The sequence below is a fragment of the Myotis daubentonii genome, chromosome 17 (genome assembly GCF_963259705.1).
Source record: "Myotis daubentonii chromosome 17, mMyoDau2.1, whole genome shotgun sequence".
Classification (NCBI taxonomy): Eukaryota; Metazoa; Chordata; class Mammalia; order Chiroptera; family Vespertilionidae; genus Myotis; species Myotis daubentonii.
Genome location: NC_081856.1, coordinates 43544443 through 43568757, shown reverse-complemented (window position 1 = coordinate 43568757; position 24315 = coordinate 43544443). Strand labels below are relative to the sequence as shown.

General features: G+C 35.9%; 1 protein-coding gene across 5 annotated transcripts in view; it reads right to left on the bottom strand.

Moving 5' to 3' along the window:
- STK3 (serine/threonine kinase 3) overlaps positions 1-24315 on the bottom strand; it is a 221666-nt gene that overhangs the window by 152445 nt on the left and 44906 nt on the right. For 4 of the 5 annotated variants that reach the window (XM_059672133.1, XM_059672130.1, XM_059672132.1 and 1 more), the window contains exons 5-6: positions 14078-14242; positions 13408-13575 (exon numbers count right to left, since the gene is read on the bottom strand). The exons of the other annotated variant lie outside the window; for it this stretch is intronic. In XM_059672133.1, coding sequence (XP_059528116.1) covers positions 13408-13575; positions 14078-14242 — 333 coding nt within the window. The remainder of the gene's footprint in view (positions 1-13407; positions 13576-14077; positions 14243-24315) is intronic. 5 annotated transcript variants of the gene reach the window in all.

Sequence of the window (24315 nt, the reverse complement as noted above, 5' to 3'; positions counted from 1 at the left end):
ATGTGACCACAATAAAGGCTGAAATGTAAAGCACTTTTTTTTTAAGTTTCCAAAACTATAAAGTACTTTAGAATTAAGGAGGTCAGCATTTTATCTAAAAGTACAAATGATTTAATATCCGAAGAACTAAATTCTGTAAGCAGAGAGGAATAGAATGAACATCCAAGTTTTAGAAACTGCAAACATGACCTTTCATGTTTGAAATATATAATAGAGAACAAAAACAAACTGACCATCTTTTGGGAAACCTGGGAACCCATTACACTTTACGTCAAGTCTACAAATTTTCTTTCCATATTCTCTAGTTCCCAAAATGATTTCATAGTTGATATAAAAGCAGCGCTTAGGCAAAGGTCATGAAGGGCCAATTTACACAGGAAAGCCAAAAACTATAAAAAAAAAAAAAAACTACAAAAACCAATACTATCATCTTAGAACCTATCTGGTGGCCCTGATCTTTTCAAGCAATCAAAACCAGATATTCCCAGTCAGGTGAAATGCATAAATATAACTTCAGCTCTAATCCAGAAATATATTGGTTGTCACTCTCTGAAACTATATAATAATAATAAAACCCAGCAGTTAAAAAACATAACTATTTTATAGTAAATATCAATGTCATTCCTGTTTCAACCTGACTTCCCATTCAACCCCTAAACCCCCAAACTTGAAACTAAGTACAATTTCTTAAGTAGCTGGAGTGTGGTTAAGGAAAGGAAGCTATGCTTGTTTGTATGGAATCTGCCATTTCCTCCCTGCCAAAACACTTGTTTAAAAAGTCATGTAATATTTCTATTAAATTGTAAATGCAGCCGACAAGGAAATGGCCTACTGGCAATGTATTACCTTTGTGGCAATGCCAACAGGCCTACAGCAAAATAGTGCACATGATAATTTCAACATGCATTCCCAAATAACAAAATTGTGCTCTACATAAATACCACAGAACCTGAGCAAGATCCAGAAAAAGCAATGGGAAAATTTGACCAAGCTTTCATGCTTGCCTATATCAATTGTATGTCATAACTAAAGCAAAATAGAAAAGCATCTACATATGTCCAAGAAGCTTGTGAAGTTAGATCATATAACCCTGGGAAAACTATTGCAACTTAAATCTGTGTATTTCTTGTTAACCACTGTAACAACTCACTAATAAAAATTAAGAAAAACTGTGGGTATCAAATGAACCAAAATGTACTAACTACGTACAATTCCTTAAAGACCATAATGCAACTTATTAACAGGAACATATGTTCAGTATAAGCCACAATTGTTATGTTAAATTACTTCTCCCTTTGATATCATTCATTTGATTACAGAATTTAAGTGATTCACAAACCTTCCAATTAAAATGCTGACCTTCAGTATGTAAGTCACTTACTGCAATACTTATAGTCACCTCTGATCATTTATCCTTTACCTTTCATTACATAGCAGAACTACATATAATTAGGCTATTTAAATGATCACAGATGTAATAAAGATGATTCTATTTATGTAAAAGTTTATTGAAAACTAAGTTAACATAATTAAATCATTAATCTGTGATTAATATAGTCCTCTAAGACAGCTAGAGAATTCTATTCTGCAAGAATTTAACTAATATTCATATATTTTAAAGTCAGCCTTATCAACCTTCGTTTTTTTAAATGTCTGTCCAGCCATAATTTCAAAAGTCAAATTTGCTATAGATAGCATTTCTCCAAATATTTTAAATTTTTAAATGTTATACACTTGAAATTACAGTCATAAACTGCCTTCAGATACCTTCCAACCTCCCCCCACACACTCTGTAAATATTTGTTTTCTAAAATAAATGCCAGCTAAGCCTAAACAGCTTCTAAGGCTGGTTTAAAAACAAAACAAAACTTAACTAAGATCAATATATGTCTTATTTGTTTAAAAATATATCTTCAACAAGACTTAACAATTATATCCCACTAGTGACCTGGTGCATGGATTCATGCACATTGAAAGGAAATTAATTAGAAGGTGGCCGGAGGGGCAGGACTGGGTGAGATGGACTGGACATGCCCTGGAGCCAACCTCCCACAGTCCCTCCCCAGCTGGCTGCACCTGGGGCTGCACCGCAGCTTGAAGGGCATCTGTGGAGTGAGCGAATGCAGGATTGGCCGAAACTGGCTTTCCAACATCCCCTGAGGGCTTCCGGAGTGTGAGAGGGTGGTTCTCAGGAGACACAACCTGGAATCAGGCTCCCTCCTTTCTGGTTTCGGAATGCGTCACCCAAGAACCGCTGCTGCCAAGTCACTGCAGCTTGGCAGCCCCTGTGTTGAGCGTCTGCCCCCTTCTGGCCAGTGCACGTCATAGCTACTGGTTGGACAGTTGGATTGTTGCTTAGCCTTTTATATATATAGACTAGTGGTCCAGTGCATGAAATTTGTGCACATTAAAAGGGAATTAGAAAAAAAAAGGGAATTAGAGGATATATTTTAATATTGCTATTTGCCCTTTCTCTATAATAGAAGTATCTGAAAGAAAATTAGTAAAATGCATATGAAAATCTTCCTCCTGTCAGAGTCTAGGGCAGTGATGGCGAACCTTTTGAGCTTGGCGTGTCAGCATTTTGAAAAACCCTAACTTAACTCTGGTGCCATGTCACATATAGAAATTTTTTGATATTTGCAACCATAGTAAAACAAAGACTTATATTTTTGATATTTATTTTATATATTTAAATGCCATTTAACAAAGAAAAATCAACCAAAAAAATGAGTTCGCGTGTCGCCTCTGACACACGTGTCATAGGTTTGCCACCACCAGTCTAGGGCATGCCACAGGACCCAGAGTCAAGTCCCCACCCACCTGCATGCACCTCGAAATCACGTGAGACCCAGACCCAGCTGGCCCCCACCCCATTGGGAGAGATCCAGACCTGGCCAGCCCCACCCCCGTCAAGCCCCGCCAGGCAGGGAGCACAGCCACAGATCCCCCGTCAAACCCCGCCATGTGGGGGGCACGGCCTGAGGTCCCTCGTCAAGCCCCATTGGGCAGGGGGCACAGGCTCAGGTCCCCCGCCCTGGCCCAGCGCCAAGCAGCTTCAGGTCCCTGCTGATCACTTGTTACAGGAACCCTGCCTCCACTGTGGGCACAGCCATCTTGTGTTACGGAAACCCTGCCTCCACTGAAGGTGCAGCCATCTTGTGATGGTGTGATGGAGTGAGGGTCAAGTTGCATATTACCTCTTTATTAGATAGGATTAGCAAAACCAAAGCTACTGTCCAGAAGCCAACACTATACAGTGCTCACACTAGTCTTTCTGATCTCCTTCAACACGGGAACAGGATCAGAAAAAAAGTAAATGAATTATATAAATTTAAAAGACAGGCCTTTCACGTTGTATTTGGCTAGTATTTACTTACTTATATTTCTTAGTTTATTTTACTAACTCTTAATCTGTTATAAATACAAAATTTATTATTTTAAGAAAGAAGAATGTAAGCTTGCCAGAGTTCAATATTAACACCCAAGAAGTATCTTTGAGATAGGAAAGGGAATTGAACACATATTGAACAGAAATATTTATTGGATGCTCTTATGTATAAGTCACTCTGCTAAGTTCAATTAGACACACAAAGTTGAAATGAAACACACTTGTATTTAAAACTTAGATTTAGTAGGGGAAATAAGACTACATAATAACTAAGATAATACACAGTAAGTTTAAAATTGCCATAAGAAGTCTCATAGCCACTTGGCCTGGAGGTCAAACCCTCCCTGGGATTAGCTACAACAATCAAGGTTTAACTATAAGACTGCGAACAAAGACCACTAGGGGGTGCACCAAGGAAGCATAACAAAATGCGGAGACAAAGAAACAGGACAAAATTGTCAATGGAAGATATAGAGTTCAGAACCACACTTTTAAGGTCTCTCAAGAACTGTTTAGAAGCCGCCAATAAACTTTATGAGATCTACAAGAAAACTAATGAGACCCTCGATGTTATATTGGGGAACCAACTAGAAATTAAGCATACACAGACTGAAATAACGAATATTATACAGACTCCCGACAGCAGACCAGAGGAGCGCAAGAATCAACTCAATGATTTGAAATGCGAGGAGGCAAAAAACACCCAACGGGAAAAGCAAAATGAAAAAAGAATCCAAAAATGCGAGGATAGTGTAAGGAGCCTCTGGGACAGCTTCAAGCGTACCAACATCAGAATTATAGGGGTGCCAGAAGATGAGAGAGAGCAAGATATTGAAAACCTATTTGAAGAAATAATGACAGAAAACTTCCCCCACCTGGTGAAAGAAATGGACTCACAGGTCCAAGAAACGCGGAGAACCCCAAACAAAAGGAATCCAAAGAGGACCACACCAAGACACATCATAATTAAAATGCCAAGAGCAAAAGACAAAGAGAGAATCTTAAAAGCAGCAAGAGAAAGAAACCGAGTTACCTACAAGGGAATACCCATACGACTGTCAGCTGATTTCTCAACAGAAACTTTGCAGGCCAGAAGGGAATGGCAAGAAATATTCAAAGTGATGAATACCAAGAACCTACAACCAAGATTACTTTATCTAGCAAAGCTATCATTCAGAATTGAAGGTCAGATAAAGAGCTTCACAGATAAGGAAAAGCTAAAGGAGTTCATCACCACCAAACCAGGATTATATGAAATGCTGAAAGGTATCCTTTAAGAAGAGGAAGAGGAAGAAAAAGGTAAAGATACAAATTATGAACAACAAATATGCATCTATCAACAAGTGAATCTAAGAATCAAGTGAATAAATAATCTGATGAACAGAATGAACTGGTGATTATAATAGAATCAGGGACATAGAAAGGGAATGGACTGACTATTCTTGGGGGGGAAAGGGGTGTGGGAGATTCGGGAAGAGACTGGACAAAAATCGTGCACCTATGGATGAGGACAGTGGGTGGGGAGTGAGGGTGGAGGGTGGGGCGGGAACTGGGAGGAGGGGAGTTATGGGGGGGAAAAAAGAGGAACAAATGTAATAATCTGAACAATAAAGATTTAATTAAAAAAAATAAAAATAAAAAATAAAATTGCCATAAGAAAGTCAAAGAAAAGGTGATGTGAGAATTCAGATTTTTTTAAATCAGTAGAATGAGGAACTTCGGACAGTAACTAGCAGACCTAAAACTATCCTTTCCAGAAGTAAAAGAATATTGGGGGGAAGGGAATCATAGACGCCATAATCATACATATTTAATCTGTTTCCAGATTAAAACACAGAACAGTGATGTGCAGTGATCAAGTACACAGTAAACAAAACCGTATCCTAAATATGCAACATAATAAGAAACTCTTTTGAGGGTCATTGATTTTGAGAGTCACAGTTTTCAATCTTTTGAGTCAAAAAACCCTTGTTTCAAGGAGTCCCTATTTTTATTTGATAAAAATTATGAGCTCTAGTACCAGAAAAATGCACAACTGCACAAACGCTAATATTTAAATGCAACTTCTGGGGGTCCACTAACTCTGAATTCTTTGCCCCAGAGAAAGCTCATGCTACTCTCCTTTGAATTATGGTTTCTATCACTGGGCCAGCATATAGTGAAAAGTAGAAGAAAACATCTGTATATCAGTCTGACCTGAGGTTAGAAAAGAGAATCAGTCCACTTGTATCTCTGTCCTCATGGGCTCATTATTTCCATATTTTTTAAATAAAGGCTGAAAAAGTCATCTCAGCAGCCACAAGAAGGGCTTAAAAGCTGTCAGCAACCTCCCTTGGCTGGCATTAGCCTCCTTTGGGTACTGTGTAAAATCCCACTATCTCCAAGTCTATTGGATACCCTAAAACAATGTCAGATGATGCTAAAGCAACTGATCCTTTCCATACCCAAAAGCTCCTTAAGTGATGATGGTAAATATTATTAACTAGGAACTCTCTACAAGAACTTGAACTACATTATTGTCGCAACTCTTTTTAATACCTTAAGCAATAAAACAAATTAAAAAAAAATTATTGTCGCAATGTGAGATTTGAAAAGTAACTTAATAAGGCTACTTAATATATCTATGTAGTTATCATTTTACATTTATTGGTCATTTACATAACTCTCAGAAATGGACATATGAAAATGCTTTAAAACTAACTCATAGATAACAAAATTGTTTCAGGACTTGACGTAAGACTTCCAAAGCCTGATTCAGTGATTTTTTTTTTTCTCTAATGCAAGTTACAAACTAATACTGATCATGAAATCAATTGAACAGATTTGAACCACCTGTATTTTTTAATAAAAAGATGAAACAGAATAAAAAGAAAGACAATGAAACATGACTCTGATAGAACAGAAATCAAGGTGAATCACAAAGTAAAGATAATACTGTTTTATGTATTATGTACCAGTGTGTGCACACACAAAAATGGGTCACAGAGTGAAATATATTTCATACTGTGAATCACAATCAAAAGAGCCTGAAATGAAATGCCACCTTATAATCATTAATAAATCAACTTAAATTGTCTCCTGTAAATGCTCCCACACAAATATAGAGAAATATTGTCTCTGTCAGCATCCCATATTAAAATCTTAAAAAGATGTATTTTAGTGTAATTCTTTCTCAATGATTCTTACTGTAAGCAATACAGTACTTAATAAAAATGTCTCCAAAACTACAATTTATATTCATGTAATTTCTATGTCAGTAGGAAAATGATGATTGTTTCCTCAATAGTTACCAAACTAATCACATTTACAAAGCACTTGGCAATATCAATAGTAAAGTTTGAATATAAATTAGCAGTGGGAATTTATCTTCCCTGTGAAACCCTCCAGGGTGACCTCAGCACGCTCAACCAAGAGAAGCTGAGATCTATTTATTCTGTTCGCCTTCTTGTTCCTCTCTTCAAAAATAGTAATTCCAACTGGACAGAAATATGTTGAAACTGTCTCTGTAATAAACTTTAATCCCCAATTTAGGGTTGGAATGCTTAGTACTCCCACATGTATTAGGACCGCAGGGCAGAAAACTCTAACTTTCAAATAAGAGTGAAAAACTGTATGTCCTGGAAGTAGTACTGAGATTCTCCAATGATCCAATTTGTCCTACTCCTCTAGATCCTTGGCTATTTCTGATCTGAAAGTGTGGTTAGTAGAATCAGGTTATCGCCTAAAAGAATCCAGTAGAAAAATGTAGGAAATATACAGGTAAGCAAAAAGGCAATATGAAATAAAAGAAAGCACAAAGAAAGGAAAGCTAAGGTGGGAAGGAGAGTATGTAAGCATTCATGTCCACGTGTTGCCAGTGGAAGGAACAAAGAAAGTAAAGGCAGGAATGAGAAGAAGAGAAAAAAAGGAAGATGAGGATACATTCAAGGGAGAAAAACAACTGATATATGAAATGACAAATAAAATTCTCACCTATAGCCACATGATCCTATGTAATCTGTAACATACGTACATATAATTGAATAAAAGTTGTAACAGGGTATGTATGGTCTTATATTCCAAAGAATAGAATGTATATCCATCCCTATTAAGCCACAGAATTCTAACATTAGAATTCTAGTTATCACCGGACTCAAAAGTTCCAAGAGAACAGGAAACGTCTCTTTGCTTACCACTACATCCTCAAAGTCCAACTAGTGCATAATAAATGTGCACTAAAGGTTTGTAGAAAGAAACAAAGGAAAGAGGAAGAGGAGTAAAAGAATACAGAAAGAAAATTTCAGGGTACTTGAACTCAAAAATCAAACATCCATAGTTAAACGACATTTACTTTCTCTAACGTGAAGTAACCAGTGCAGAACAGCAGAGACACCCCAACTGATCCGGTTTGACTTCTCTACCTCCACATTAAAATATGCATTTCTTCCATTTTTAACATTAATACTAAATCAGTAATATTTTAAATATTAATGACTAAATTTTGTGTGAGTGATAACAGTTATATCCTACCATAAAAAATGTACACAATTACATGGCACATAAGTTTCAAGAGTGTTAGTCTCATTACTAAGGTGTCATTAAAATTATATTTTTAAATACTATCCAAAGAATTTAAAATGCTGATTTATAACTATTAAATATTTATACAAGTTCAGAACACATTTATTGCATAAAACAAAGTAATATATGGGTGAGCAAAAGTAGGTTTATAGTTGTTTGTATGGAATAATATATAATACAAGAATAGGTTTACACACAACTGTAAACCTGCTCTTGCCCACCCTTTAGTATATAATTAACTACAAATGAGTAATCCTCTATTTGTAGACCTGCAAGTTATAAACAGAGAGTGAAAATTATCTGAACCAAAGGCCTCCCAAAGGACTGACTACCAAGGAAGAATTTACAAGGAGACTTAGTATTAGAATTGGGGTGCTTAGGTTTGATGGAGGGATACAGTGATAGATATTTAGGAAAAGGATGCTATTCACTCATTTCCTGATTTTTTTAATAATTATATTTCCTAAAGGGGTGAGGAAATTGCTCTCCACAGAAGTCTGTGGTTAACTGAATTCAAAATTAAATTTTTTAAATATTTTATTTATTTAACTTACTAAAATTAACTGGTGACTTCATATTTAACTTTTAAAAATAAACTAGGTTTTAATAAAATTTGTTTCAGTTAACATTTTGAGCAGGTAGATTTACTTCCATTTGCCATTACTCATTAATCTTAATCTAACAACTGGAAAAAAATTTAAGGCCATTTTCAGTCCTCTGTTTAGAAAGTTTTACATATTTTAGTGTGTACTTCATCACTGTCCTTTACTACACCGAAAATTATTACTATCTACCACAGTAAAGACTTGATTTGCATAAACTACAAATATTTATTTTAAAGAAAAAGTTCTATCAAAACCAAAAAATTTAGTTCATCCCTTGCCATCAAACAAATCCAGTGTTTTTAATAGCTTTTTATTAGGAAATTCCTCCTTGAATACTGATACTCTAAATATCTCTTATTCTCTCTCAGGAATGATTAAAGTACCAATAATTGACAAAATGATATACTAAAGGCATGTAAAACAAATTACCTCAGCCTTAACACCTTCAAAAGACCCATTCCCAATTAACTGCCAAGTTCCAATTTAATATAATTACTTTCCTTTTCTAATTTAGCACCATCTTTAAGTTTTCACATCCTTCTGGCTATGACACTTGAAATATATGTCTTTCAAAAGCTTAGTCAGTAAAAAGCACAATATTAACTAGTGACTATTCAGGCGGGAGCACTCTAAATTATCCAAGTAGATACACCTCCTCTTGTCCCTAATTCTGGATGACCTAAGCAAGCATGGTTCTCAAGCAGGCCTGGAAATGGACATACTCAAGGGGTGGTATGTCTGAAAACAATACTAGGAAACCAACTCCTAGTTCATTCAGTCTTGGAGTCAGCATCACTGTTCTGGAGTTGTTCCTGTTTATATGCATCTAGAGGACAGGCGTCGCAGAAAGAGGTACATCCTGGTGAGAATGGCCAAAGGTAATTTCAGATAGACTAGTTAGGATCCTTACTCCAATCAGGCAATATCAACAGTGGCTGGACACCCCACCCTGACCCCAGGATGTGGAGGCGAGTGAAGCTGCCCCCCAACATCCTAACTTAGCCTCCTGTTCTACATAGCCATCTCTATGCAGTAAATTGTATGATATCCTTTAGTTGTATTAACAGAACTAGCTTTCTTTACCTCCATCAGTTGTAGTGGTCTTTCCATCAATCACCTCTTCATTTTATTGTGACAACTTTGTCAACTACTGGTTATCTCATAAGCCTATATTGCTACCAAAAAGTGGGTGGGGAACAAAACACAAAAATTAAATCTGTCTATATTTCCTGCCCCCCCTGGAATGATCTCAGAAGGCTCATATTTTAAATTAATAATTATAATGATGACATAATACGGTTGGTAGATTTCTTAGTTTTGCTGGCCACTCCTCCAATTGTATACAGATGTGATACACAGTTGACCCTTGAACAGCACAGGTTTCAACTGCATGTGGATTTTTCTCAATACGTGAAATGTATTTTCTCTTCCTTATGATTTTCTTCAACATTTTCTTTTCTTTAGCTTACTTTATTGTTAAGATTCAGTATTTTAAAAAGATACAGTATAAAAACTATAACATAAAATATGTTAATCAACTATTTATTTATATGTGTTAATCAACAATACCTATTAGTAGTTAAGTTTAGAAAGAATCACAGATTTTCAACTACTCGGGGGGTCGGCACAGCTAACCCCACATTGTTCCAGGGTCACCTGCGAACACAGAAGGTATTTCTTTGGTATCTAGGCAAGAACATGGACTAGCTTGAGTTCATATCTCAGTGCTGCCACTTACAAGTTGTATCGTCTTAACAAATAAACAGAATCCTTTAAATATCCATTTCATCCAACCCACTCATTAAATCAGGATTAAAATATTTATTTTACTGAGCTGTTAAAGAAGAAATTCTAATTTAAAAAGAAAACTTCAGTATTTCACTCACTGATCAGAGTTTTATATCCTACCAGCTTTCTCATACCTTAACTACCACTTTATCTGCTCTCTAACCTCACTGAGAAGACTGATACTCTAAATTAATTGGTTTGGGGTAGGACTCAGACATCAGAAATTTTTCAAAGCTCCCCAGGGAACTGCTATGCAGCAAAAGTGAAGAACATTGTCTTGCTCCTTGATCCCTGCATTTCCTTATACTCTCTCCTCTCTTTCCAGACTGTACCCCATTGGTAACCCTGAAGTATCCTCTGAACAGTATTCTTAAATGCACTGCAGCCCTGTCCTTCTAAGATACGCATTCATTTTAACCCAAACCTGGGATCAAGGCCATAATGCACTCCATTCCATGGCTGAGCATTCCCAGAGGAAAGCCCACAAACCAAGATTGATAACACTACAACCTCCACTTTCCATCTTTAGCTGGGACTTCAACATCTTGTTTCTCTCTTGGACAGCTTTCTTTTATCTTCCCATCCCACCCACCCCACCCCCACCCAACTATTCAAACCTTGATGAAGCAGTAAATATTGTTAAATTTACTGATATCTTTTTAATATTCTTTGTGACAAAATGGGAAATACACATAATGCACATGTGCTCCATGCAGAACAATGCTTATCTTAAGGAAAAGCATTTGTGTGACTGAACGGCAAGCTACACAAGCTGCAACTATTTTTTTCAAGGAACACCAATTTTGCTTGAAAAAATAACTGACAGGAAAACCACAGCTATTCAAACTTGGTTATTTGACAAGACATCTTCTCAAAAATGAACCAAGTGAATCTATCATTTCAAGAAAAACTGTAGTATTTATTTACAATGATAAAATCTGAGCTTTCAAGTCAAGATTCAACTTTTGGAAAACTTCTAACTGCAACACGATCTGGATAGTTTCCCAAGACTTGCAGTTCATGCTCTAATTTGTAAGGTAGTTCACAAACATAAGTTAAATAATGATAATTTAAATAGCAACTTAAAACCATATGGTGCTTAGAAATGCGTAAGGCAACACTTGATAAAATACCCAAAGAACTGTGGAGTCAAGGGTTGCCTATACACAAATTATAAAGGACAAGAGAAATCAACTTAGATAGTAACTATCAAGGAAGAGTCTACTGAAATAAAAACTGAGATGGGACTTAAAAAATGGGTAGAATTTCAATTGGTAGAAAAAAGTGAGGAAGGCATCCTAGAAAGTCTAATTAAAAGATAGATTAGATAGACAGAATTTAAAGAGATATAATATCTTCAAGTATATTCTTACTATTTCATATTGTTAAATCAAACTGTCAAGTGATATTTTAAGATCTTGGAAAGTAGGGCCATATATTATAATTCTTTGCTATCTGCTAGAGAGACTATTTGAATAGGAAAATAAATTTACACAAGGAGGAAGCAGACAGTAATAGTCTAAGTCCTGGGACAAGTCCCAGCTCTGGCACTGATTTAGCTAGGTTACCTTGGGTAATTTCGTTTACCTCACAAAGCCAAAGTCAAATACACCTAGTTGGAGGATCACCCTAAAAACATTCTAACTAAAAGTACCAAAGATAACTAATATAAAATAATCAGATAAGAAATGAGAATCTGTGTTACTGATATTATGCTGACCTTGTACATATTTTTCAAGTTATTACCCAACAAATTCATGTTGTTTTTATTTTTCATTTTAGCAAAGGAATTCATAAGCAGAAGAGGATAATACATATTCTACACCACTGTATTACTCAAAAAACTCTCTGTAAAGTGGCAAGCAAATTTATTAATATTTTAGGCATAGTGCGCTGTACCTTTATTACTGAAATTCAATCCATAACAACATTGCAACATCAGAAATAATTACAATTTATTCTTCTCCAGATATTCTAAAATACTGCATTATTTTTCCTCCTATTTACTTCACACATTTCTCCAGTCACCCGGATACCATCTTCTCTCTTTACACACACACACATACACACACACACACACTCCTCTCTCCCTTTCTTTCTCTTTGCCCTTCATTCTTATATCCCTACTTGAGGTGACTACAGCCACTAGAGGGCAATAAGTTTACAAAGATAAATATGCTGATCTATAATAAATTGAGATTCATATACTAATAAATGTAAAAACTGTATCATCACAAACCCTAAAGCATAAGCAATTTGACTTGAATATGCAAAGTATGTACTTCAAATTCAAAAATTATCCTGGAAATGGTGTTCATAGAGCATATAACATCCAATAAAAAAGACAGTACATTTTCTTACTAAGCACTAACTAAAGAAATAAGATTAATTTGCTAACAAGTACACAGCGATATTAGAAATCAGAATTTTAAAAATACTGTATTAGCCTCAGATAATAGAAGAAAAAGGGGAGAAACAAAAACACAAGACAGGCAGCCCTGGCCCCGGGAGGCTCAGTTGTTTGGAGCGTCATCCCATGAATCAAAACGTTGTGGGTTTGATTCTGGTTGGAGTACGTATGGGAGGCAATGTTTCTCTCCCCTCACCCCCCAACCCGAATAAATAAATATATTCTAATGTGAGGATTTAAAAACAACAACAAATAAACAAAAACACAGAAAGGCAGAATTTGTAGGGTGAGTAGAAAAAAAAATAACTGATTTCTTCCAATGCCTCCATTGCAACATGGAGAAAACAATGGATTAAGGAATGTAGTGAACTTACCAACTCTTTTTTCTATTGAAAAGCCAGGGAAATTTTTACAGATATATGAACCAGTGATTGTAGAGAGCATATATAGCTTTCACTTCTTTTCTCACAATTAAGTATTTAGAGGGGGGAAGTTAACTGTCACTATTCTTTGACAGATAATTTTACCATTTTTGCACAGAACCTAAATTCAGATGAACGTATTTAATTTACTTTATATTTACTTACACTGACATTACAACACTGCAATGCTTAACAACATTGACATTTTTAGAAATACCATCGTTTTCTTACCCTCATTGGATGAATATCAGCATAAGGAGGTTTTCCTTCAGCCATCTCTATAGAAGTAATGCCAAGAGACCAAATGTCAGCCACACAGTTGTAGCCTATTTCTTGAATTACCTCAGGAGCCATCCAAAATGGAGTTCCTATCACAGTATTGCGTTTTGCCATTGTGTCCTACAAAAACATTATATAGTCATAAATACTAGTACAAAAATACTGAGGAATCTGTTTGCCAGCATACTCTTAAAATTATGTATGTGAGAACCTCAATACTACAGATTACAGATGAAATTGACTATTTTCCTAAAATTTCAACTAGTTATAACATGGCATATTTAGGAATTTTGATTTCTAAAGTAACTGAGTCCCCAAGTAACTTATCTCCACTATCGTCATTAAAGACAGTACAATAACAAGGAAAGTTACACAAATTAACTCATGTAGCTTTCCTTTTCGACCACTTAAGCATTTCAATGACTACATATATTTTCATATTTACTCAACGTTTCTTAAGTTGTAAATAAAACTAATAAATGATACTCTAATTATGGCTCCTTCTACCCAAGTACAATGAACTTACACATTTCTTTCCATAACCCCAAAAAGTTATTAAAGTTGAGACACAATCAAACCTAGACATACAAGCCAAAAGTATTTCCAAAATTATTATACTTACTGTTAACTGACCAGCCACGCCAAAATCAGCCAATTTTGCATGTCCTTCTGTATTGAGAAGAATATTTCCAGCTTTTATATCTCTGTGTATTTTTCTCATAAAGTGTAAATATTCTAGTCCTTTCAAAGTAGATTTAAGAATAGTTGCAATTTCATCTTCTGTTAACTGGAAAGAAATATTTTAAAAACTTGATTGAAATAACATGTTAGGTAAACTCTTACAAGAGAGCAGGGTAATAAGCACTTCTTTGTGATGACCATGGAACCTGTAGGACAGTGATGGCGAACCTATGACACGCGTGTCAGAGGTGACACACGAACTCATTTTTTGGTTGATTTTCCTTTGTTAAATGGCATTTAAATATATAAAATAAATATCAAAAATATAAGTCTTTGTTTTACTATGGTTGCAAATATCAAAAAATTTCTATATGTGACACGGCACCGGAGTTAAGTTAGGGTTTTTCAAAATGCTGACACGCCGAGCTCAAAAGGTTCACCATCACTGCTCTAGGAAAAGGCTACAAGGTAAAACTCTGAGAACCTCTTCTAGTTCTTTGATAATCTTTGTCACTCTAATTACACACTTTACTAATGAAAGAAAATGTCATCATTAAATTTCTCCTTTCTTTAACATTATACATGTCATTCCTAAAGCACGTAACATCCCAAAAATCAATAGGACCCTAAGAAATCAATGTTTTCGCCGAAACCGGTTTGGCTCAGTGGATAGAGCGTCGGCCTGCAGACTGAGAGGTCCCAGGTTCGATTCCGGTCAAGGGCATGTACCTGGGTTGCGGGCACATCCCCAGTAGGAGATGTGCAGGAGGCAGCTGATCGATGTTTCTCTCTCATCGATGTTTCTAACTCTCTATCTCTCTCCCTTTCTCTCTGTAAAAAATCAATAAAATATATTAACAACAAAAAAAAGAAATCAGTGTTTTCCACATCTTTTAAGAATGAGGTAGCAATACTATAGCTATCTGCCCTGAAAAAGTAAATTCAGACACTCTTCCCTCTGGTGCCTCCTATTCTTTCTTTTTAAAAATAGGGTACTTTTTGATAAATTAGTGTTGATTTTTAGAGAGAGAGGAAGGGAACATGCCCTGACCAGGAACTGAACAGCAACATTTCCTTGCAAGAGAAGACCACACCCAACCAACTGAGCCATACCCACCAGGGCACAAACCCATTCTTGATGAAAATAAAAAACAACAGTTTTACATAGAGCAGAGGAAAGGTGAAGGGTGGACTGCCAAGAGACTCTTGCATGAAGCACCAAAAACGCTCCTCCTGCTTGTAGCCAGGGCATTTCTCACCCACCCACACCATGGATTTCTGACCCTAATAATGAGAACTGAAAAATGAACACGTCAGAGACCAACTAGGAAAATGGAAACACAAACTTGAATAGACATTTCTCCAAAAATATACCCATGGCCACACATGAAAAGATAGATGTTAAACATCATCATCATTTGCCATTAAGAAATGCAAATCGAAACTCCAACAAGGTACCACTTCATGCCCACAAGGATGGCTATAATAAAAAATAAAGCTGTGTTAGCAAGCATGTGAAGAAATTAAAACTCTCATACATTGCTGGTGGGAATGCAATATGGTACAGCACTATGGAAAACAATATTTAGTTAGTCAAAACACTGAAAAGTTAAACATAGAATTACCATATGACCCAGCAATTCTATTTCTAGTTATACACTCAAAAGAATGGAAAACTGGTTCTCAAACATCAATGTTCATAGCAGTACTCTTCACAATGGCCAAAAGGTTAGTAACAACTGTAATGTCTACCAACAGATGAATGAATAAACAAAAATAATATATACATACAGTGTACTATTCAGCCATAAAACATGAATAAAGTACTGACATGTGCTACACTATGAATTGACCTCAAAGACATTATGCTAAGTGAAAGAAGCCAAATATAAAAGGGCATGTATTGTATGATTCCATTTACATGAAATATTCAGAATAGGTAAGTCCACAGGAAAAAAAGCTGAGTAGTGGCTGCCAGGGGCTGGGGAAATGGGAAGCAAGTGCTTAAAGGATGAAAATATTTTAGAACTAAATACAGGTGGTGATTACACAACATTGTCAATGCACTAATACCACTGAATTGTTCACTTTTAGAAGATTAATTTTATGTTGTGTTAATTTCACTTCAATTTTTTAAAACCCTGACCATATTAAAATCCCTAAGCAAATTGGAAGATGGCTTAAATATATAATATCATAACTATATTATACATGTCTATGTGTATGCAGTACTTTTGAATAATGTGTTCGCTTTGGATAAATGTGCTTTCTTCATTGAAAAAAAAAAGAAGAAACAAACAAACAAACAACCTGGACCTCCTCTTGTTAACTCCTAAAGAGTCAATCTCCCTCTCCCTTTTCAAATTAAAACATCTTAAGATAATTCCAAGCCATCTCTTAATCATACTCATCAGTGATAACCTAAAAATCTTACTTGATAACTAATCCAGAATGCCAGTTACCCATTCAATAAATATTTACCAAGCACTATCTACATGCCAGAAATTACAACATTTGCTGGGGATAAGGTAGTGAACAAAACAAGAAGAGTCCTTGCTCTCATGGAGCTAATATTCTATAGGGGAAGGGATAATTTGATGATAATTTGATAGAAAAGAGTATAATACAAGCTTCCATTCAAGATGGCCAGAACCACATCAAAATTACAATAAAACTAAGAACTATCATTCAGAACTGCCTGAAGTCTAGCTAAACAGAAGTCCTACAACTAAGGACATAAAGAACCACATCAAGACTGGTAGGAGGGGCACAGGCACGGAACGGGCTAGTCCCACATTCACATGTGACAGTTAAAAATAGGAAGAGGTATCTTAGCTGCCGAGGTGCCCTCTGAGAAGAGGAGATTCCCAGCCCACACCAGGCCCTCCATCCCAGGGTTCCAGTGGCAGGAAGAGAAGGTCCCATAACTTCTGGCTCTGGAACCAGCAGAGATTGTGGCTGAGTGAGACAGAGGGCTGCTAGAGTTACAGAAGTGCCTCTTACAGAGGTCACTTAATATTCTGCCCTAATCAAAAAATGATGCAACATCCATCCAGTCATTCATACTAATACATGGATATGTCTTAATTGAAAATTATTTGTGCGATAGTAGTATTTTAACAATCCACTTGAATATTAAGGCTCAAATCTGGTATCTGTACTTTAAGACTTTTAACTTCAATTATTAAATGAAAGGTTTCTATGCCTCAATAAAATAATTTAAACAACAATAATCAAATGAAGAAAATATTTTCTACAACATAGATATAACAGCTTAAATTTTTATATTACTTTACACTTATAAAGGGTATTTTATGTGACTCACAACTCAATTAAGTAAACAGAAACATTATCATCCCTTTTTATAGATAAGGAAACAATTTAGAGAAATTAAGTGCTCTATCAAATGTCACACAACTGTTAAGTGACAAAGCCCACATGTTTTCTGGCTCTACAATCTATACATCTATTTGCCAGATGTCACAAACATAAATATGTGAATTGGTGGTCTCAATATAAGAAAATAGGGAGTTGTCCAAGAGTGATATTCAAAATATCTGGCAATCAGTAAAGGCAATGTCTAATAAGAACATTAGCCAGCCATAATACTAATCAATCAGAACAGCTACCATTGGTCAAAACCAGTAAAAATGGATACCAGCCATAAACAAGCAGTAAAACAATATCAGGCAGGGTGCTTATTTCATCTCAGCATTCAAATTTACATTATTTTAAACTGTGTGCCAGTCAAACAAAACAAGTATACTGGTTAATGAACTCTACAAGTAAGAAGACCCACCTGGCCCAAAAAATAACCTTAACTGAGGACATTATAGGTGGCTTTCTGAGTATTTTATTGAAAACACATATTTAATCCCACTAGAATAAACACAGATCAATGACTTAAATATTGTAAAAATATTTAAATAAAAAAAGAAAAAAATCAAAGTATCAAATCAGTAGGCAGGAAGAATAGTTTATAACTTAAAAAGCAAACAAAGAATTATGAGGATTTATAAGCTTTGTCTATATAAAAACTATAAGCTTAGATAACAGAAAAGTATTCAGAGCAAATATAGTAAGATATTTAGTGTATAGAATTAGTTAGACTATAAAGAGTTCACATAATTCTTCAGAAAAATAATCAAATACCAATAAGTAAATAGGCAAAAAATGAATACACAATTCACCAAACTAAAAATAGAGCTGGGTAACATACATGGAAAACATTAAACTGCACTAATTATCAAAGAAAAGCAAATTAAAACAATGAGGGATCAATTATAAAATTATCCCATATGGGTCACAATGATGCTGAGTATTAACAGCACATGTGGCAGACAGGAAGAGGATAAGCCATGTGTAAAAATGATCTAAGAATGCAGAATTATTTTCCAAAAGCTCTAGATAACATTCATCACTGAAAGAAGCATTTATTGAGTACCTGATCTACATTCAATTAAAAAAAAAATCTCTAGTAAACTAGCATGAACCACAGCTGAGAGCAATTAATTTGGGAAGGAAAAAGGAGTGGCATTAAAATTGGGCTTTGAATAAAAAAAGTAGTTCGCACCGAAACCGGTTTGGCTCAGTGGATAGAGCGTCGGCCTGCGGACTGAAAGGTCCCAGGTTCGATTCCGGTCAAGGGCATGTACCTGGGTTGCGGGCACATCCCCAGTAGGAGATGTGCAGGAGGCAGCTGATCGATGTTTCTCTCTCATCGATGTTTCTAACTCTCTATCTCTCTCCCTTCCTCTCTGTAAAAAATCAATAAAATATATTTAAAAAAAAAAAAAGTAGTTCGCTGTCCAGAAAAAGGAAAAACTACCAATAGAGTAATACAAATAATTAACTGAAGAGTACAAATATAACAGTTAGGAATTGTACTCAGAAATCAAGTAAAGCCCATTTTCTTTAAAATAAGAAAAATGATAAAAATGATGGACCAAATTTCAGCCTTCTAAGTGCCAAAATGCAGATAAATCTTATCAAATTTGGAGAAATAAATGTTTACCTGGTCTCTCTGAAATATCAATGGCTTCAAATGAACTTCGGAAAAAAGCAATATCTATATCAACATTTAAGCCACCTTACAAGTATTTTGTATGACAAATGGAGAAGAATGAGAAAGGAAGGAGATAGGAATTTGTATTGGACAGGACACAGTAGGCCTGGATCTTGATGTTTATTGCATATCTTTTAGACACTTTCTTGTTTTAAAGAAAGGAGGGAAAGGAGGAAGGGAGCAAAGTTTGTGTAGTCAGCTGACCATCATTTTCCTAAATACAGTTTTATTTCTCAAACAACCTTTAAATGTTTTTAAAAATTTATTTACATATAAACACAGCCAGTTACCAAAAGTGGCTTGATTTCTATTTTGCAATAGAAAGAACTACTTATACTCAATAATGTATATAAAATTTAAAGGAGTATCTTTTTCATTTCTATAATTAAGACTTTTCATCACTTCAGATAGACCCATATCCAACCATATCAAAATGGTCAAGTTTATACTGAAAACATTTAGGGGAGAGAAAAAGAAAAAAACACAGGAAAGAGGTTCTGCTTTATATAGAATGTAAGTTTTCAGTTCTAAGATGAAAAACTAGATCCATTCTCAACCCACAGCTAACACTTCTTTTAATGATATCTATCAAGATTCCTTTCCAATGAAAAATTTTAACAACAAAGTATTTCATTTGTGTGTTTAATTAGGTTATCTTCAATATATTACAGGTTTCACTTTACTTCTTTCACTGTGCACATAGGGTAATGTCATTTTAAAATAATTTGAATCACATTTTATAGTCTTAACAAAATAAATAAATAAGTAAAAGAGGGTGAGAAAGAGATAATAAACCATGAATGAAAAACACTCAGTAATCAGGGATAAAAATGAGACTTTATAGCTGAGCTAATATATTAAAAGACGGAAGTCTACATCTGGTTCCAATACTGGTATGAATTCACTGGCAAATTTAAAAAGAATCTCATTGTACAAAAACAAAAAGATGGTTTTGATAGGCTTTAGTCCTCTGGTTACTTTTGTTTCTAGAGTCATGTGATTAGTATAATAATATGATACATTTAATATGTCTCTGTGTATATGGTTTTGATAAAAATGGACCCACCAACTTGTCTCAAGGGCACAAGCACAAGCTATTTTAAAATACACATACTGCCCTAATGTTCTTATGTCAGTAAAAACAAATTGATGTTTTATAAGTTCATACAAAATTTAAAACTTTCACTTTCTAAAAATGAATATTTGACAATCTTAGCTAAACTTAGCTTTTGACATTATTTCTGCATATAAAGTAATGCATTAATTCTATGCTTGTATCTATTATATATCAAGGAAACAAAAAAACTGAGACATATTTCACCTTTTCAAGTGCCAAAGACAGATAGATAACAATGGATATTTCACTATAAAATTTTAAGTTTCAACTTTCATAATGACTTTTCATAAAGTCTTGAAAACCATTTAATCAAAATTCAATAATACAATCCTTACACAGTCTTTTAAGGCCTAGATAAGATCTTGCCTCTTTCAAGAAAACAACCTGTATATTCCCCGAGTCAGGGTTTACCTATCAGTGATGCTAATGATAACATCAACAACAGCTTACATTTATTGGGTTTTTACTATATCTGCCACATTACAGGTGTCATTTCATTTAACACCTGAATACAACCGTGGGAAGTAGGCAGTAACAAGAATTTTCTGAAAGCCTGTACACTGCCCTTGCCTTTGTGGTACTCAGAATTTAGTAGAAAGAGAAGGGCACAGGAACAAAACATTACAATACTGAGTGATACTACAACAGCAGGATTAGCTATAGGACACGCCAGGACAGCAGTTCCTAAAGCTGATTACGCACCAGAACTAGTATTCTTAAAATAAAGTTCAAGCCATCTAATGTAACCCTCAGGCTTGAATGATGCAGTTCCTGCCAGCCTTGATGATCTCACCACCAATTCTCCCCGACTCTAGGAAGCCTTCACAGAGGAGGGGACTTTTGAGCTGAGTCTTGAAGAAGAACAAAGTTTATCAGGTGACTAAAGAGGAAAGAAAATACTAGGAATGTGTAAAGGCAATGGGCATAAAAATGTATGAAATCCAGTGCTAATGAATAGTTCTTTGAATATGGGAAAATAGTGCAAAATGTGAAGGTAGATTAGGGCCAAATTCTGCTGTCTATACCTAAGATATGATCATATCTGAACTTTTAGAGGAAAAACTCTGACTGCAGACTCTCAGCCAGAGACCAGAATTAGTAAGGCCAATATGGAGGATATAATAATGAAATCATCGGGCGCCATATGCCGGGGTCCAGCCCCAGCGGGTCCAGGGGTCCCCAAAGGTGTAGACGGAGTCGGCGAAGACTATCCACCTTCTTCCTACGGTGGAGTCCGATCCATCCCGAGTGTGGGGGTTCTCAATGGGGGGTGGGGCTTACCTAGGGGAATCCTGTTCCAGGGGTTCCCAAAGGTGTGGACGGAGTCGGCGAAGACTATCCACCCTCTTCCTAAGGTGGAGTCCTATCCGTCCCGAGTGCGGGGCGCTTACCTAGGGGTCCCTGTTCGGGCGCCAGATGCCAGGGTCCAACCCCAGCGGGTCCAGGGGTTCCCAAAGGCGTAGACGGAGTCGGCGAATAAGGAATGACACGGAGACAGCGTTCAGTTGATCAGCAGCCTAGCCAGGATCTCCAGCCCGGATCTCCAGCCAAATTCTGGTCTGGATCTCCAGAGAGGCTCTGCTGTTTATTGTCTTGTTACATCCGTATTTATACCAGTTGATTTTAATCCTATCAATCTCTATTACAAAGGTTAGGGCGTTTCTTATCTCCATTCCAGGGAGAAAAGATTATGTAGTTTAAGCATGATTGTTCGTAGTTAAAGGGATTAATTACCCGCCTGGCACTTAGTTGAGGGGTTTTATTCCCTCCCTAACTTCAGGGGAAAATCCCTACCTGGGGATTCAACCTTTCTCGGAGAGGTGACCTTGGTTAAAACACAGCACCAAGAAGGTGAGCAAACATATTAAGAACCGTATGCCATATATGCCAGGTCCCTTGAAACAGCAAGGATGGACCGGCTCCCGGCAGTAGTAGCCGTAGTAGTAATAGTAGTAGCAGAAGCAGCAGCCAGTTGTCATAGCAGCTAACATTTTGTAACTATGCCCAAAATCCCAATGGAGATTTCTGTGGTGGAATTAATAATAAACATCTTAAGCAAAATTAGAGAAGATGAAGCAGAGTCAGAGCATGTAGTGAAGAAGAAAGACACCAAAGGAAATTCCATACTTCTTTCATTGTTCAAACTGAAGTTGCCCCAGCACTAAAAAACAAACAAAAAAACATACGGCTTAGGCCAGGGGTGGGCAAACTTTTTGACTCGAGGGCCACAATGGGTTCTTAAACTGGACCGGAGGGCCGGAACAAAAGCATGGATGGAGTGTTTGTGTGAACTAATATAAATTCAAAGTAAACATCATTACATAAAAGGGTACGGTCTTTTTTTTTTTAGTTTTATTTATTTCAAACGGGCCGGATCTGGCCCGCGGGCCGTAGTTTGCCCACGGCTGGCTTAGGCCCTCTAACCCAATAATTTTTCACAATATATGCAATGACCAAAACAACACAAATATGCCAATACATATGCACAAAAGTGTTCTGCATTGATTATAAAAACAAAAACTGAAAAGTTGGAATTATTTTTTCCAAAGTACTAAAAAAAAATACATTATGTACACACAGACAGAGACTTGTATATATTGAATGGGAAGACAGCTAAGATATAGCAGAAGTTTTTTTAAAAGGCAAAGAATAGAACGCCACATATAGTATAAATCCCTTGTATAAAACAAGATATGCATACATGTGTGCTGAAAGAAGCCACAGGAAACTGTTAACTCACATTACCCAAAGGAAGTAAAATTTAGAAATGAGTGGAGACACTAAGTTCCTCTTCTGTACCATTTGGAATTTTTACAATGTGCTCTTACTACTTTTATTTTTTCCTTACTTTATATAAATGAAAGGGAGAGGGGTTTATATATTCTGGTTAAAATGTATAGAGAATTGTGTGAAATAATTTTCAAAGACTTCCATCTAAAATTGTTAAAACTGGAGACCTGCCACACCTAAAGAGCTAAATTTCCATTATCTATAAAATTAACTTACACATATTTCTTAATTTTCTAAGATTAAACAGGACTTTACTGGATAAAACAATGATTTTTAATATGTTTTTCTAATACTAGAGAAGATCCACTATTTCCACAAATATAAAATTCTTAGATCACTACTAATTAAAAACTAAATACCACTTTTTAAAGTTTTAGCTTTAACAGTAATAAAATCGCAATTTACATTTGTACAGGTTACAAACTGCTCTGACACTCATCTTTGTTCCTCACAAGAAAACACTGAGGTAGGTTAGGAAAGTAATATGATATTAGGTCCATTTTAGGATTAGGTATCTGAAATTTAGAGGGGTTACACAATGTACCCAGGGTCACAAAGCTACTAAGTAACAACCCAGGAACTGACACTTGCTCTTCTGGTTCCACATCCAGGAGTCTCTCCACTAAACCACATTGCTCCAAATGACCACTGCCAGGGTGTGCTAAGGATCAGGCAATGACAGGCAGTCTGCCAGGAGAAGAACATACAATTTAAAAATAAAGTGCATGAAAGTGGGCTTGACTGACGAAAAAGAAGTAGGACTGGGAGAAATGCCAAGAAGAATAGCAACTAAGGTGAAGACTGGGCAGCGTACCAATAAGGGAAGCCAACGAAATGCCTTTGTAAGCTTAATTTACTTAGTTAAGGTAGAAGAAGAGAAAGACTATTGGAAGAACTGTGTTGTAATGTGCACAAAATCATAAAGAAAAGTGTGTATAATCCAATCAAAGGATTTAGAAAAGATGTGATGGAGCGTGATGTATTAAGATGTATTTAATCAGAGATTAAGACATGGCACATGATTGCTATGAGAAACTAAGGGTCTAATCCTACAGTGCATGGTCACGTTAATGATATGGCTTGGAATGTTAAGAGGCATGTGAGAAATATACTTAGAACTCAATCTCACTCTATGGGAAACACACTAAATAAGGAGCAATAATTACTTTGCACACAAAAGGACTCATTCTCCTAAGATTCTAGTGTA